Source organism: Thermobia domestica, chromosome 15, assembly GCF_964235325.1.
Source record: "Thermobia domestica chromosome 15, izTheDome1.hap1.1, whole genome shotgun sequence".
Lineage (NCBI taxonomy): Eukaryota > Metazoa > Arthropoda > Insecta > Zygentoma > Lepismatidae > Thermobia > Thermobia domestica.
In genome coordinates, this window is record NC_137468.1 from 43,976,246 (window position 1) to 43,994,007 (window position 17,762).

A 17,762-nucleotide genomic window follows, 5' to 3' on the forward strand; every position below is an offset into this window, starting at 1 on the left:
GTCCTCAGTTGTTGACGTCGGTGGCCTGCTTGATCTTTCCTCTTTATGAAGTTCTTCCTTGTTTGAAACGCTCTATCCATTCGTAGATCTTGCTTCGCGATAAACAGCTTTCACCATACTGCGCTTGCATTCCACGAATAATTTCCGCTGGTTTAACACCTTCGCAAACAAAAACCAAATCACTGCCCTCATTTCATCCTTGGTGCAGATCGACAATGAAGCTGCCATGTTTAACAGTTTACTACACTCCAACGACTAACGCGGGATATAACAGTGACACGTTGCGTAGAAATGTTGCAGACGACACTAATTCAGCGCTGGATGCTAGCTGTATTACCAAACCCTAGTGCGAGAAATTGCGTCCCTTTACATTTTGACTTTTCCTTGTACATGACATTACTTGCCGTTTACAAACCAACACAATATTGGTATCACGAAGTTCTTTAACAATTACACAAATATGTTACGCCAGTTGTTGTGGCTGGTGGGCAAATATTTAAAAAAAAATCTACAGAGAACTTTCCTGATGTTCTCGGCGATTTTCCAACTATAACTTCTTCGGTTTCTGCTGTCCTCCTCTGGTACATGATCACCATGGAATTGGTGGCGAGATCCTTAAAAGAGATGACTGGCATGGATGTAGATAAAAATCACTGGTTCAGCGGCAATGAACCAATCAATATACGGATGCTCTCCTAAATGTATCATTTTCGTAAAATATTAAAGAACGTAAATATATCATTATTAAGCGTAGGTTAGACTTCGAAGAACAAAAATTATGATTCGCGTGTCTACATATTCGTCGTACTCTCTGATGTCTCCAACTCTTCCTTGTCATCGCCAATCCATCGGTTTTATTCGGCGACCTCGGTCAATGTCATCTTAGTTCAATGAATTCCGACATGAATGGGGAAAATGCAAGATGTGTAAATTAACGCAAAATAAGGTGATTGTTTGTATGTGAACAAAAGCAACAACCTACACAAGATTATTGATTAAGAAATGTACATAAAGAAACAAGTCGACACAAAATAGAAAATCTTTTTTGTCTGCAATGTAACTGGACTGTTGGTTGTTCTGAGTGTACGTGGGTGATTCAGAAAGTAATGCCCCCAAGTCCACCTACTTGGCCAATAATACTGCAAACATTCTTAACTGTTTTTATTCTTCGCCGATGGCATGAAAAACCTCGTTTCGTGTTGGCGCAAGTGTGTTGCCCATAATAGAGAGCTATGTTTAAAAATGATGCCACCATTTGTAGCTGACATTACAAGCTTTCAACTTATGCCTGTATCGGTGCTATCTGTCAAACATAATTAAAGGTATCACCTTGAAGGTATCACCTTTTCTGAATCACCCTAGATATTAAAATATAACTTTGACATTAGAGATGATAAGAATTTAATGTTCATGATTTCTAATAAATAATGTTTTCGATGTTCATAAATGTAAGAATTTTAATCGAAAAACATTATACATCCTAATTTAGCGATTATGTGATATTATTACACATAATTAGAGGAGGATGTTAGGCAAAATGCCAATTCTTTAATATTAAAGATATGATCAAAAATAACGTTTTAAAGTTTACATGGGGGGTTATAGTTTCAACTTAAGCCAATTTTATTTTGCCTATTTCGCCCCTTACTGCCTAAATAATTGCTTTAGTGCCTAATGTTACCTATTTTATGCATTTTCTTCAAAAAAGTCTTCTATGGGAAAATATATAATTTATATAATATTGAGTTTAGTTGATTTTGAGTTTAACGTCCCTTTCAGCAGCAAGGCTATATGAGACGGGACCTATTGGTTAACGTGGAATCCGAACCACACGAACTCCCGCTGGGAATCGTTTCCGGATCTACCAGGAGAATTTATATAATATAAATAACACACACACACACACACACACATATATATATATATATATATATATATATATATAAATACAAGCACGTGGTACTTTAGAATATATATATATATATATGGAATGCATATCAAGCTTCGTTTTTGTAAAAGAAGATATTAACAAACAGGTATGCTTCTATATTCTTTGAACATTATCTATGACTTTTGCTGAAAAAAAAATAATAACAAATTTTTCTTTCCTTGCGATTAACTTATAAATTATTCAGTAAATTTATCATAGCGTTAGAATACTAAAGTAACTTCTTCAAGTGGCATTTGTAATTATTTGTGAGCATTTGCTTCAATTCAATCCTACAATTATAATTTATGTTTAAAATCAAAATGTACGTTTTGTTAATGTTTGTTCTGCAAGACAATGTTATCTCGATACGTTACTCCAAAACATGCAGTGTAAAGATCATATAATGATAACATAAAAATACTAATAAATCAAAATAGGAGTGAGCAAGTTTAACTGCATAATGACATATACATATTCAAACACTAAATGGCATTCTCTTGTCTTTTGTGTGAGCAATTATGGACAATATTTCCTTGAAATGTGACTTTCTGGCTTCATCATTTTCAATAGCTACTATGACCAATGAATTAAGTCTTTCCTGGGCCATCGTTGAGCTTTAACTAACTAAATTGTCAATGGGACGGGCATTCTCACATAAATGTAAAAAAAAAAAAAAAAAAAAAAATAGAAAATAATTTTTAAAAAGTATATGTTTGTTGAACACGAAAACGATTTGTGTTGTTGGCATTGTAATAGTTGACAGGGACGCAGCCAAGATTTTGTTTCGGGGACACCGGAAAAGGGTGTCTGGGAATACCTCACCCCGCCCCGAGTACAAGAGGTGCGGCAGTACCCTTCAAAACTTTTTGTAAAACTTAAACTTTAAAATTGCATTGCAATGCCTTTTTAAAAAATTGTTTTTAGTTTAAACCAATATAGGATAGCCTAAATTTAAATTTTATTAAGATTTCTTTTTCAATTTTAGTCGGGGGACCCTTGAGTCCTCTCCATGGGTACATCCCTGTAAGTTAATAAACATAGTTGTTGTATGAGATTAGTACAGAATTGAAGGACTGAGAATATATTTATTATGTCATTGATTGAAAAGCACGTGCAAAGTTTTATTTGCGATGCTAACTGGTTATTATCAAGTGGTGTCAAAATAAGCAGATAATTGTAGTATTGCAGTTATTGTGGTATTACTTTAGCATTTCTTGGACGGAATAGGAATAAAGAAATGTTATTAATTCTACTGAAGTTTCTCCAGTTTGTACCAAACTGTCATACGGATAAGAATTAAGTAATAGTAGATCTCGGTCAGTTTTCCATGACAAAATTCTCTTTTCACAGAGGGCTGGAGAGTCTCCATTGAATAATCCTAGACGATGTTTTACATTAGCGGTAATTTTACTTAGCTGTGGCCTGATCATTATTAAAATATCTGAATGAACATTGTTTTTAAAAAAATCATTTACCAACATAATCTGAATTCCTTGAATTTTGTTGATTTGTTGTCCCGGCGCCCCGTTGGTCGCGACGCCCTGGGGCCGTATACATAGTTAATATTACACGTATCCATTATGAAGTTGTATAAAATGCAAGAACATCATTTGTCTCCACATTATAGAACTAGAATGTAAGATTGCCTCTATAACTAAGTCTAAATGAAAATTTTTATATACAGCAATATATTATCTGGCAACCCATGCCTCGGCGAGATGCATGCCTCAAAGAAAACGAAATTTATGTTTACTGGAGTTCTTCAACGATATCAGTAATGTAAACTTGAAATAGATGTTGTTTAAAGTACATGTATTTACCAACGAACTAACGAAGTTCGTTACTGAAGTCTGTTTGTCTATCTCTGTGTGTGTGTGTGTGTGTGTGTGTGTCTGTGTGTCATTTGCGAATTTTTCAATTTGGGCATCAAAAGCAATAATGAACACGCTGCAATAAAGAACACGCTGAAGCTGGAGGAGATACTGATTTTAGTTGGAAGTATCCTTTGAAGAAGACAAGAAAGCAATCACAGATTGGATGCACGCAAATAAGAAAATCCCTTCCAACATTAGCAAAAGTGAAGGAGAAAACCGACCTGATTGGAAGAAAAATTGCAGCAATTGCTACTGAGGTTTTGGAAGATTTTAACATTGCGAGTCCCGAGCAGCCGCACTACATAATTGACAAGTAAAATACAAAGTAAGAGTTGCGAAAAACTGTAAAGGTGTAAGAACTAAAGAGACTATTAACAAGGTGAAACCTCGTGTAATCTATTTTGATGGGAAGAAAGACCAAACACTCGTGATGTCCGGAAGTTAGAGATATGAAAATGGAAGTACATTATTGTATCCTTAAAGAACAGGGTAATAAATTTCTCGGTCGTGCCATTTGACCGGATCAGCATCAGCAAAGAATATTGTTAAGTCCATCTGCTGCGAATTACAATAAAATAATGTGGACCTATCAGATTTGGTAGCTATTGGCTCCGATGCCACTAATACTAATGTTGGGTCAAAAGGAGAAGGGATTAGACTGTTCAAAAATCATTTAGGGAGACCCTTGCAATGGTGCATATGTTTATTGCATTTCATTGAATTACCACTTCGTCATTTACTAAAAGAAATCGATGGGTAACTACCGGTCCGTACACTTTCTTAGGTCCTATTGATAGATCATTGGTGAATTGTGAAACAAATCGAGTGCGCGGCTTCGAAAAGATTTCTTCAGAACTTCCTACATTCCGAAATGTACGTAATCTCAGTTATGATCAAAGGTACTTCTATGAAATATGGCTATCTGTCATAAGAGGAGACTGTGATAAAAGCCTACAAGATAAGAAACCTGGAAAAGTTGCGCATGCTCTTTGGTTAACAATGGCTTGCAGACTTTTGTGTCTATTTATATGAACGCCAAATACTTCAGAGGAGCTCAAGACTCTCGCAAACTTTATGGTAAAAGGATATGCATCAGTGTGGTTCAACATCAAACTGAAACCTCTTTGTTAAATAGGGAGCTAAATATTTGTTCTTGACCATAAGACTTTCGCAATACCTGCAAGAACCATATGAGACTTCTATCAATAAAGTAATTTCCAGAAATGCGTTCTATGCGAAACCTGAAGATATTCTTATTGCCATGATTCGTGACGACAGATCAGCTACATGAATCCTTGCTGCCGATAAAATCCTCCAATCCAGAAAATAGTGTAAACCTTCTGAAATTTGTTCCTTCCAAGTGCCAGTATTAAACTTCGAGGCTAATAATTACACAGAAATAATAAACTAGAATGAGTATAACGTAACAGAACCGCCAATATTGACTCATGTGTCAGATGACAAATTGCAAGAAATTTGTTCTTCAGAAAATACACGTATTGATATCCCCGAGTTTCCATGTAATACGCAAGGAGTGGAAAGATGAGTGAAAATAGTGAAGCTTCTTCGTCAGTATGTGGGGCATGAGAGAGATATTTCTTTATTCGTTCCAAAATTGATTCGAGAAAATATATGCCTACTTTTGAGACAATGTCGCTGTATTTTGCACGAAGACGTGAATGAAACTTATGAAACATTTAATCTAATGTTGGAGGGTGGGTAGGATGGAACTCGACGGCAGCCACCTCCTCGTGGTGAGTTCTGGGTTGATCTAGCCTGTAACATAGAATATGAACTTCAGTAGCTTTAGAAACCCACCTGGACACGAAAATGAATTTTGACACCTTAAAATTACAGTCTACTTCAAGCAAAGAGCTGCCTAATAATTACTCATAATTACTTACTAATAATTACTAGACATTTAAGAAAGAAAAGAATAGAAGGATAGGAAATTCGAGTACTTGTATTACCGACGTATGTTGAAAATTTACTGGGTTGAGAAAGTAACCAATGAAGAAGGGTTGAAAAGGGTTGGAGAAGCAAAACCGTGTTTGTGGAAAATAGTAAAAAAAAAAAAAAAAACTGGATAGGTAACCTTCTGAGTCGCAATAGACTTATTAACCATCATCAAGGACAAAGTCGAGGGTAGTTATCCCAGGGGTCGACCAGGCTAAAGTTCATCAAGCAAGCAATGGAGGACACTGACTGTCCCAACTATTTGACCATGAAGAGGCTAGTGGAAAATTGTGATACCTGGAGAGCTGCTGTAAACCAGTCTTCAGATCGACAACTGAAGTAGACTGAGGCTCCAACATGTTACAAAAGCAACTTATTACTTACAACCAGCGATAAGATATAGAAGCAGAAAATTTCATAATAGAATAATAATAATAATAATAATAATAATAATAATAATAATAATAATAATAATAATAATAATAATAATAATAGTAGTAAAGGACATGTGGTGGCGTTCCTTACTTAAAATAATGCATAATCAAGAGTAATTGCCCATTGAAATCTTTGACAAAATGTAATATATTATTTTATCTTCTAGTTCTATTAATAAGTAGAGAAAGTCGAGACACTAACTTTGACAAAAAGAGATCTTGCTTTAGTTTAAGGTTTCATGTTTATGCACTGGAATAAGGGTAGGGATGGGATGATGATGTTGGAATGATGAATGTTTAAGGAAAAGGAAGAACCTCGAGAAAACGCACTTACACGGTGCTTGTGCATCACAAGGTCCACTTTGCGGGAGCTGGGAACGAACCAGAGATCCCATGCGCTAAAGGTGAGCGCTCTACCACTGAGCTACTGTGACCGCAAAACATAAAAATCTCCCTTTCTCTAGGTACCAGAGTGTTACAACAACTAATCATGACACAAAATATCATACGTCACTGAAATTTTAAAGAAGTGTGAAAATTCAATTGAAAGATTTGAACCAGGGAGCAAGTAAAAATTGTTTAAATAATGACAGAAAACAAATAATAATAACTATATGAAAGCCGCACTGAAGAATATTAAACGTCAAAACAATTGATAATAGAGGTCTGATTTTGAAGGGATGCCCGTACAAAAAAAAAAAAAAAAAATGGGGTGGACTGTCGGAATTTGGTGGACCAACATATGAGGGGCCCACTGCTTCGTTCTGTAACGAATTTACAAATTTGCTAATGGCAAAGCAACGCAAAAAATGCTGTATTTAATTATAGCTGCTATAAACTCTACCGCATATTTTGCATTATACTAAAACAAATCGTTATAGAATGAGGCCCAGGATTGAAAGGATAGACACGTTACAACCAATCTGAGAAGAAAGAGTATACCTTGTAGATTTTCATGAAGTCGTGTTTACAACTTAGTATTTAGTTTAGCACGTAACATCAATAAGTATATTCGCAATTTATGAACTGAATTATACTATTATTGAGCTTTATCTCATGTATATATACATACTTGGAAACAAATTTTATAGTAGGTCTATTATCCATGTAGCTAATTTTCAGAAATTCGAAGAGAAAAAATAATTGAAAAAACTTAATTTAGTTCAGGTTCAGGTTCAAGGTATTTCCCTTCCTTCTCTTCGGAAGTTGAGTAACACTGTTCAGTGATGCCAACTTCGTGGGAAAAATCCCATATTATGGGATTTTTGACAATGATTCCTTTAAATGGGATAAAGGGAATATTCGGAAAAATCGGCAGAATTTATGGGATTTTTCAATATGAATGAGTCAATAATTCACTCATATATTGAAGAAAATGTCTGATATACACTAACTTCATTGTTCATGTATTCAGTTTTGAAACTTTTAATAGTATAGCATGGAAAATTCAGGAGCAAAATGGGAATTTCTGCCTCTCGGAATGGGATTTTATAACGTTTCAGGTTGGCATCTCTGACACGGTTGTTTTAAATTCGTGGGTGGCATCATTGGTTTTCACTATATCTGCAGAAAGTTTGTGAAATGATATGAAATACTGAAATTAAAGTGGTGAAAGTATTCGTACGTTTATTGTATTACTTGGAAGAGTGATTGTAAGATTATTTGTTCATACTAACGCTACAAAGAGGATAGAGTACACATTATATATACTTGTGTATATGCTACGAATAACTTCGTTTGCTTCTTATAAACATCACAGTTTAAAAATTGGTGTGAACTGTTCGTAATTGCATAAAAATGGGAAAGGGATTTAACAACTATATGTGCAAAAAATTCTTCCACCCGGCATCGCGAGATAATTTGAAACGGGTAAGTGTAATGTGTCTGAAATTAATGTATGTAAGGAAGTCGTAAAGAAATCTTTCCCTATAATTTATAATGATAACCTATTTTTCGAACTGGTAGTTAGCATATTGAAGCTTAGAACTAATTCCTGTAGAACTAGACTTGACGTTATTTTATTTCAGATAAGCTATTAAATAGTTATATTACCGAGAAACTCGTTTAATTACTTCATCACTGTAACACTACTAAACAACCTAACCTATTTTTAAACGACGAAATGTTATTTATCACATTCAATATTAATGTTAAAAATGAGCCATTGAAATGAATAGGGTAATAGTATACATGAGAACGCCGTGATCTGCGTTTCTTCTGTGTTCTATTACCACTTCTACATGAAATACCATAAATTTTCTACGTAGTGCAATAGTAAGAAGTATCCATGTGCACAAGACATGCGATATGCGTTAAATTCCCCCCCCCACACACATACATAGTCATAGATAAAGTACAAGGGCACTACACATGCAGATATAAAGTACGTTCTTTTTTATTTTCGTATCAGTCGATAAGTAAATCAAAGTCGCTTTGTTACCTCCTTGGTAAGTTCGTAGATACTCAATGAATAATCCTTAAAAGTATGAGCGTCCAGCTCCTTCGGGAACTGACGCGGCTTTACGTATACTATATCCATGAAGGGTTTCGGAGCAGTCATAGCGTAGGCTTATGGTATACATGATTTAATGTTTCTGTTCACTGCTCCGGTTACAAGTGAATTGACTACTTACGAATCACGTAAAACAAGTGACAATAATCGAAGCAGTGACTCGAAAGTTACTAAGCCAAAAGAAAGACAGTAGATGAAATCATGCAAAATGTATTTATGGTAATGAATAGACACCGTTAAGTCACTGGTACGTGTTGTTAACGGATTGACTCAATGATCTTGGCCCATATAATCACTCGAGCGGACGGTTCTACCAAATAAAAAAATTATAAATAAAATAGGATGTGAAACTTTTTTGTAAAGGAATTAGTGTATCAATATAAGTAATTACTGTCACTGCACAGCATATTGAAATAAACTTTGAGTGATAGAGCTCTTACCACTATCCTCGTTTATGCATATGCCTCCCATCGCTGGCGCGCCTACTCCCTACGGACGCAGCCCCTTGCTGTCGCTCAGGACCCCCTGCTGCACTGCTGCTCTAACTGTTAGATAGCATTAGCCACCTAGCACAAGTTGGTTCGTTTTATGGCATACGTTCTCACTATATTTACACAGCCCTCCTGAAGTCAATATGCAAGTAGTAATGGAGCTCCTCATTTAGTGCATGCTCTGCTAAAAGAAATACGAAGCTCTAACCGAACCTGAAAATGTAAGATATGTGTCAGAATTTGTTAGAACCGTCTGCTCGAGTTATGTCAATCGTTCTATCTATCAATTGCAAGAATCAATTCAAAAATTTGCTTACATGTATGGGATATAGTTAACTACCGTTATAATCGTCGTTCTTGTACCCTCTTAGTTGTTAATGGTTTGACTTCATTAACAAACTCATGCAAAGTATGTTGGTTGATCTCATTTAAATAAATGAAATATGAGACAGATATCTGAATAGTAAAACAGCGACAGTTTAATTATATTTCTGAAAGAAAGTCGCCATAATTAAAAGTAGATAGAAAAGAAATTTAAAAAAAAAATGTAAGGAACGCAGGGCGAAATAACACAGTTATGATGGAACCCTTCCTACTTTCATTTTGATTGATCTATCAAAAGTCAAATAAACACCACTATTTCAATATGCAAATAACTAATTTCGACTCGTGCACGTTACGAATAAAACAACAAAAGACATTAAAAAGAAACTCCTAGAATTATAACATCAGCCTTCAACAAACTGCAGAAGATAAACCGCGTGCTAACCGTATTCCATGATCAAGTAACTCGCACAGACAGCATAGACATCGGATAACATTACGTCACCAGCCAATTCGAGTGCTTTTTTATGAAACAAAATGAAATCTTTCAGTTCAACGTTCATAGTGCTTTAAAACCATGAAGAGTTCTAATTCACTCTGAGCCAAGATAAAATACACTACCTCGAAGTAAGTGTTAGGTTTGGATAGAAACATTCTCAATGGAGTGAGGGAAGCAATAAAGGCCAATGCATAAACACTAAAACAGACCTCTATGTTGAATTCTTTTAATATGATTAAGTTAACAGCTTAAGTTTAGAGGTGGCGCTCCAGGTTTAAACCTACAAAAAAGCAGTTACAACATTAAAAATTGCTGGGTTAGGTTTGGTTACCCGGTAAGATCAGAACAGTGACTGAAACTGGTTCTCGTACCACCTTGAATTATCACTTTAATGCAATAATCTATAGTTCTCATAAAAAAATTAATAGATTCTCTTCATTATTCTTGAATAATTTTGTAAAACTCAATCCGAAAATATCACATTCAACACACCGATTCGCCGTCCTATAGGACTACCGTGCTGCTGAATCATCGAAACCTTCCGCGTCTTGCAAATAGTACTAACTTTTACATATCTTTTCTCGTATTAAACATAACTTTACTGCAAAATTTGCACGCCTAAATATCACATAAGAACTCCAAATCATCATTTCGTACCTCATTTCTCTTGTAAATTATCGTAATTTTTATAAAAAACAGAGGGCAACTCTAAACTTAACACAAGTTAACAAAAGATCAACTACTAAAAAAGTTGCTTCCGAAGTATATATTCACTCAACAATAAAAGACATTTAAAACGAAGCAAGATGGAGAAAGTGAAAGAGTAGACACCTATGTCAAAGACAAGACAAAACTTAAAATAAGGTAAGTTATATAGACGTTGAAGAGGGAAGCCCCACAACACGAACTATCGAACAATAACATTATAATAAATATTTAAATTATGTTTTACAGTTTTAAAATGACAACACACTAACGTCACTGAACAATTACCATAACAATCCACCTCGGGATACCAACTTATGAACTAGACCAACGAATTCGACCAAGGTAATGGCTCTAGAACCTTTCTATTTCAACTGTGCCCTTGCTGGCGCTGCTGTCGATATACGTTTTGCCATAACTCCATCAAAAGAGGAGGGACAAGTTGCTTTGGTTGAGATCCTTCAATAGCTGGCTATGAACGGGGTTGCCACATTGACGAGCTTGTCTGTGCACTGTGTTGCTAACCATTCTAAATGTTCCGCGATCTTTTCTCGCCAAGATCAAACGACTGAATGACAAATTGGCAACACAGTCGAGGTCATTTACTTTTTTCTTCAGAGCAAAGGGAAGGTTTCCTTCGTAAGAGGGCGGCGGGGGTGGTGCTGAAATATATTTCACATATTTTCCGAGGGTACACTTGAAATAGTAAGTCTCCAGCTATCTATTGAAAAAAGAAAGAAGAAAAAGGACTAATCAAAAATTCGATTACATGCATGGGCTATGGACTATAAGTAACTATCATTAAAATAACTATTATCGGCTAATATCAGGGTTGTTGGTATTTTTCTGAGTCCAAAAACCCAAAAGAAACATACCTGCAAAAATATACTTCGAAATTTAAATTAAGATAATAACCTTAATATGATTATAATTATTTTGTGTTTTTAGTGCATGCCTACTTTCAGGATTGCCTTAAAATATGTATTTATTAAGATTTTTTTTTATTTGATTTAATGTGAGTTTAGCGTCCCTTTCAGCAGCGAGGTTATATGAGACTTGGACCTACAGCTTATCACGTGGGATGTGAACCACCTGAGCTCACTCGAACTCAAACCCTGGCTCCCAAGCCAAAAGCTCGTACGCTAACCACTTAGTCTCGAAGGAGCTCGAATTTATCAAGAGATCATCACCAAAACAGAATATCATAGAAAAGAAACTGCTTGGGAATCATGCATAAGAACTTTGCTTGTACTCGATCAAATTGAAATACGCTGTAACCAGGGTGGATTGATTTAAATCAGTCTGATTTAAATCACGATTTTAATCAAGATTTAAATCACTTGATTTTTTTTAATAAAAATCGTTGATTTAAATCAAATTCCGAAATGAATTAATTTAAAGTGAAAGTAAGTAAAATCCCGTTTCTCTTCTGTTATTTCAATTATGGAAGATAATAATCATAATACAATGAGACTCAAGTGTATGTAAGCACAGTATGAAAACGAGTATCATGTAGAGAACGATCAGGGAAAATCCCATTTGAACGGGTAACGGATGAACCTTGCTTTCTTCTCTTTGTAACACAGGGTTTTAAAATTTCTATTCCAACGGGAAATCACCATGGACATTTAAGATGATAACACTTTTGTGTCCACGTCTATTTGTTTGTTTCCACATAATAGGGGCGTATTTAGAGGGGTCCGATCCCCTCTGCGAAACAAAAAAAAATTGATTTTAAAATGTTGGGCGAAATTTATGTACTAAATACATAGAAGTTCCTCGGGATCGTAATACGACAAATTTTGGATGCGTTAAAATATCGAATAATACTTTTGATAAAGTCGATACTTGACCCCATTGCAGAACATGTCGCGATCTGCGATGTGATCGCAGAAAATTTGCCGCGCCTGTGCAGAAAAAATTGTCAGAGGAAATAAAATAGCCAACAGAAAAGTATAAAAACGTGCCTGCTATGTATAGATGTCTTACATGCACGGACAGCTCACATTTGAACTGTTTTTCACGTCACATAAAGCATATTTTTAACAATCACAAGTGTTTCTTCTGCTGGAACTGATCACCTTGATCTTTTTTATTTTGGAATTCCTACAGACAATTTTTGACTTACAAAAGCTCATCGCATAAAGACAAAGAAAATTCTGCCATCGGCTAATATATAGGATCAGAAAACGATATTCACGAAGAAATTAAATATCGAAAAAATGAAATGAAATCTTTAAGTTTTCACGTCCCACGTTTATGCCGGTTAGGCTAAAGGAGACGGTGGTGATGAGAGATGAGTGAAATGGTGGAATGAAGAAAGTGGGAGGAAACGGGAGAACCCCGAGAAAACTCACGAGCACAATGTTTGTCCACCACAAAGTCCACACGGCGCTAGCTGGGATCGAACCAGGGACCCCAAGCACCGGAGGTGAACGCTCTACCACTGATCAACCGCGCCCCCAAAATTAAATATCGACTAAAAGCAGGGAATTCGTGTTATTATTCAGTTCAAAATCTCTTATCGTCGCGAATTCTGTCGAGGAATTTGAAGCTTTAAAATATGTAAAACGATAATTGTGCCTGTTGTGCTGTGTGGTTGTGAAACATGGTCGCTTACGCTGAGGGAAGAACACAGACTGAAAGTATTTGAGAATAAAATCCTGAAACGAATATTCGGAACCAAAAGGAACGGAAATGAGGAATGGCGAAAACTTCAGGATGAGGAACTGCGTAATTTATATCGTTTACCAAACATTGTTAGGGTCATCAAATCTTGGAGGCTCAGGTGGGCAGGACATGTAGCGAGAATGGAAGAAAGTAGGAACGCTTTCAAAGTTTTAACTGGAAGTCCAATCGGAAAACGACCTAGGCACAGATGGGAGGACAATATTAAGATGGATCTCGCAGAAATAAGAATACAAAATAGAAACTGGATTCAGTTGACTAAGGATAAAAGTCAGGAAGCCTTTGTGAACATGGCATTGAACCTCCGGGTTCCATTAACTAGAGTTAGTTAGTTAATTTCAGGCGGAATTTATGTACTTTATTTCGTGCCGCTAGCTAGTTCCAATTGTTTAAAAATATGCCCCTGCCAAATATCAGTAACTTTCGTGAAAAGAAAAGTGTCATGTTGATATACAGTACATTGCTGTACTTTTTCCTTAATGCTTAAGAAACATTGTTTGGGATTGAAGTAGGTTAACGATTGGGAATTAATTCAAAATTAAAACCCAATACTTTCACTTAAATGGCATAATTAACATTTAATACTAATTCCTAATGTTTTTTCTTCAGTTCGCGACTTGTATTATACGAAGAAAAAGATTTGATTCAAATCAAAAAAATCGATTTAAATCAAAAAAATCAACAAAAATGATTTTTTTGAAAAAAATCATGATTTTTTTCCACCCTGGCTGTAACAATGTTCAACTGTAATATATTAGATACAAATGAAAAGGATGTTGTTTGTGATCACATCACAGGAACATGGCTACATCGTTTGAAATTAGTTTTTAGAAGTTGTAACGTATCCTGAACTAGCTTTTTATCATTTTACTTTGATTCAAATGTGTATTCTCACGGAGAGCGGAGGGTCAAAATCAATACAAAAAATTGAGTATCTCACGATCCTGTCAAATTAGGAAGATAAAGCGTGGTATATAAATTCTTCATTAAAAATAAGTGGACCTTTGTCCCAGCATTTTTGAGAATTCCCGTTTTAATGAGGGACGGGGATTTTCTATCAGGATTGGCTGGTTTAAAAAAACGAAAAATGTTCGTAAAAGTGTAAGTGTGCGTAAAATCTTGATGAGCAAACATTTGTGGGTTATCACATTTCAGTCCCGTATAATATTCGTATTATATTCAGACTTAAATTCCCCATTCATTACTCAAAGAGATTATACTACAAAAGCAACATTTTGTTTTTTATAAGTTTATGAATGTTTCTTTTGTGATTTTTTATAGTTTGTTATTGTTGTTATGCAATTGAAATAAAATAATTCTAAATATTGTTTCGTTTTAATAATGTTTACTATTGATAAAATACATCGAAATGCCGTACTTTGTGTGTGTGTGTGTATGTATGTGGCGGGCTTATACAAACCCCACGAGAGGCATTTATTGAAAACAGAAGTATCTTTGGTTATAAATGGGTCAGAGCCAAAGTGGACGCAAATAATTCGTATCTTTATTCACTTTTCTTACTGATATGCGAATTAAGTCGTCGTATTTCTTTAACTTTGACTAATAAAAGTCAGTGAACTAACTTGGACTAAATTAGTTCTTCTGTACTCTGCAGTATTTTGAATTGTCCGTATGTAATTCTGTATAATGGCTTCACTTCTGCAACTGTTTATCTTTTTGTCCTAAAATGACTCGTGACAATTATATTAACATGTATGTTAAGATCGGTACAACGTATTTTTTATCAGGAGTCCTTCGTGAGTGAGCCGGCAGACGTATCACATTTGTGATCAATTAGTCCCGGTTTTGAGTTCAAATGGAGGACAATTTCTCTCGAATGTAAGCCGAGAAGCAGTTTGGATTCCACTTTAAGCTTATGTGACCCCTTCCAGCATAACCCGGTTATTGCATAATAACTCCAACGCGAAACAAACTTATTTCTGTCCATATGTGATATAAATACATCGAGCAAATTATTTAAACAAACAAAAACGGGACTAAATAAGAAAAACGGTTTTTTTGTTGTTTTTTTTTCAATAAAAACCATGGTTTTTGCCAAGCCTGTTTTTTTTTTTTTTATAATTTCTTTCTTTACATGGAAAGCTGCTGCCTGTTGCCCCCCCTTCCCCCGTGATCGCATCATGGAGAAATGATTGAACAATTCCGAACATAGCTAGTACCTACCTTGAGCTAGTTTTGAGCATAGCGGTATTTTAAAACCAACGCACTTTGACTGCGTCTCGCCATTGGTTATCTCGAGTTAATTATCTTCCCTTGACACAAACCTGTATACAATTTCATATTAAAATTCGTTCTGAAGAAAGAAACTTCAGAAAAAAAAAAGCTTACGAGATCGGGATACTTCCAAGGATATGTGAAAAATCATAAGAACTCTTTTTTCTTTCTAGAATTTGGCTATTTGCAGAACGCCGATCTGATTTGTTAATTTTAATTTTAATTTGTGTATTCAATTACGCGTATTACAGAGGAGAGTGGGGTGGAATTTACGAAGTTGTCATAATTAAGGTCGGGGTTGGTTTTAAAATGTACGAACTGTAATTGATCAATTAACACACATCCTAATTCACGTGCACCGAAAAATAAAAGTAATTAAAAAAAAAGACGTTACCATTGTATATACCCATGAGCAATTGCTCAACTGTCACGCCCGTAGGCAAATGATTATGAAGTTCAAATTTGATAATTTGAGAAAGGATGATAATGCATCTGAAAATCAGCATTCATTAGGTTTTCAATATTTTTGAACACTTATAAGGAAAATCATTTGAATATATTTATGTATTCGCGTTTCTAATTATCAACGTGTTGTTTTCATTTCAGGTATGGATGGCCGAGCAGAAAGCTGATGCTTATCGCAAAAAGCAAGAAGAATTAAGAGTTCAGTATGAAAAGGAGCAGGAACTATATAACAATAAGTATGTTGGTATTAAGTCTGTTCTTAGTTTTTAAATATTATACCGACGTTTTATTTAAGTGGTATCATATCGCAGTTTGCTGCACAAAATCATAGAAATACGATTCATTATGATTATAATTTATTACCGAAGTGGGCTATTTTTGCAACAGAAAACAGTTTATCTTTACTTTATGACAAAATGGTTCTCTTTCGATCTTCAGCTACAATTAAAGCTCAGTGATTCAGTGATTAGTCTTCTTGGAAACCCCGATGTTTACTTTTTGATGTCTGTTGGCTCTCAAGAACACAACCTACTACTGTTTACAAACCAAATTATTGCAAACAGACCGTAGAACTGATGACGGACAACATATTATCTTCGACACTTTCTTCTATCTGTAAAGAAAATAGTTCAATCGATTCTTCCTTACTTTTCAAAAATTAGATTACTAGCTAAAATACGAGACCTTAGAAGCGCTCTTTTCTGGCCTCGTATTTTTTTTTTTTTTTTTTTTTTTTTTTTTCATATTTGTTTCATAGCATTGGCCTAGGAATAGGTGTCTGTTTTGCTATGCTCTTTTATATATATATATATATATATATATATATATATATATATATATATATATATATATATATATATATATATATATATATATATATAATATTGTTCGGTTTAAAATATTTAAAATGTAGAAAACTAATCCGAGTAGCAGTTGGCTACAATTAAAAACTGGACTTTGTGTGAAATAAGTTACTTCGTTTTATTGTACACATTGAAGTTTACTTCGTGGTGCGGAATTCCAATTACTTGTTTCAAGTCATTGCTGATTCAAAACTAAACTAAACTAAACACTTTATATAGACACATTCGAAAACAGCTACAAGCTTAACAATCTGTAAAATGTCAAAGTTAAAACTTTTTAAAAATATAATTTCTGTTACTTTTTCCTTACTTTGCTTTCTATTATTATACTTGTTTGTGATGCATAGAAGATGTTTACTTTCATTGTGTGAAATAAAATAATAATAGTATTTTTCTTAGCTGTCGAGAATGCAATTCAAAACTTACAAGCGTGAGAGACCCGTTTCGATTTCTGGCAGGATCTCATGCGGTTCGGATTCCAGGTTAATCAGTAGGTCCCGTCTCTCATAGCCTTGCTGCTGAAAGAGGTGTTAAACTCAAAATCAACTCAACTCAAAACTTACAAATTGCAGTGCAAATTTAAATGTGTGTCGCATTTGCTATACAAAAGTATATTTAAAAAAGAAAAGAAAAAATGATCATACAAGTATATATCAAATCAGAAGCTAAAATGAATATTCAAAGACTAATGATTTCTGTTGATTTATATATTTATGCTTTCTGCGTGCCATATCCCCATTTTTTTTTCTGTTTTGACCTTTTTAAAATCGTTCTTCTATATTAGGT

General features: G+C 34.8%; 1 protein-coding gene across 1 annotated transcript in view; it reads left to right on the forward strand.

Moving 5' to 3' along the window:
• The first annotated feature begins 7,715 nt into the window (after window positions 1-7,715).
• LOC145671012 (corepressor of RBPJ and splicing regulator) overlaps window positions 7,716-17,762 on the forward strand; it is a 44,285-nt gene continuing 34,238 nt past the window's right edge. The window contains exons 1-2 of the mRNA XM_081739657.1: window positions 7,716-8,063; window positions 16,255-16,349. Of these exons, the coding sequence (XP_081595783.1) occupies window positions 7,992-8,063; window positions 16,255-16,349 (167 nt within the window). The 5' untranslated portion in view covers window positions 7,716-7,991. The remainder of the gene's footprint in view (window positions 8,064-16,254; window positions 16,350-17,762) is intronic.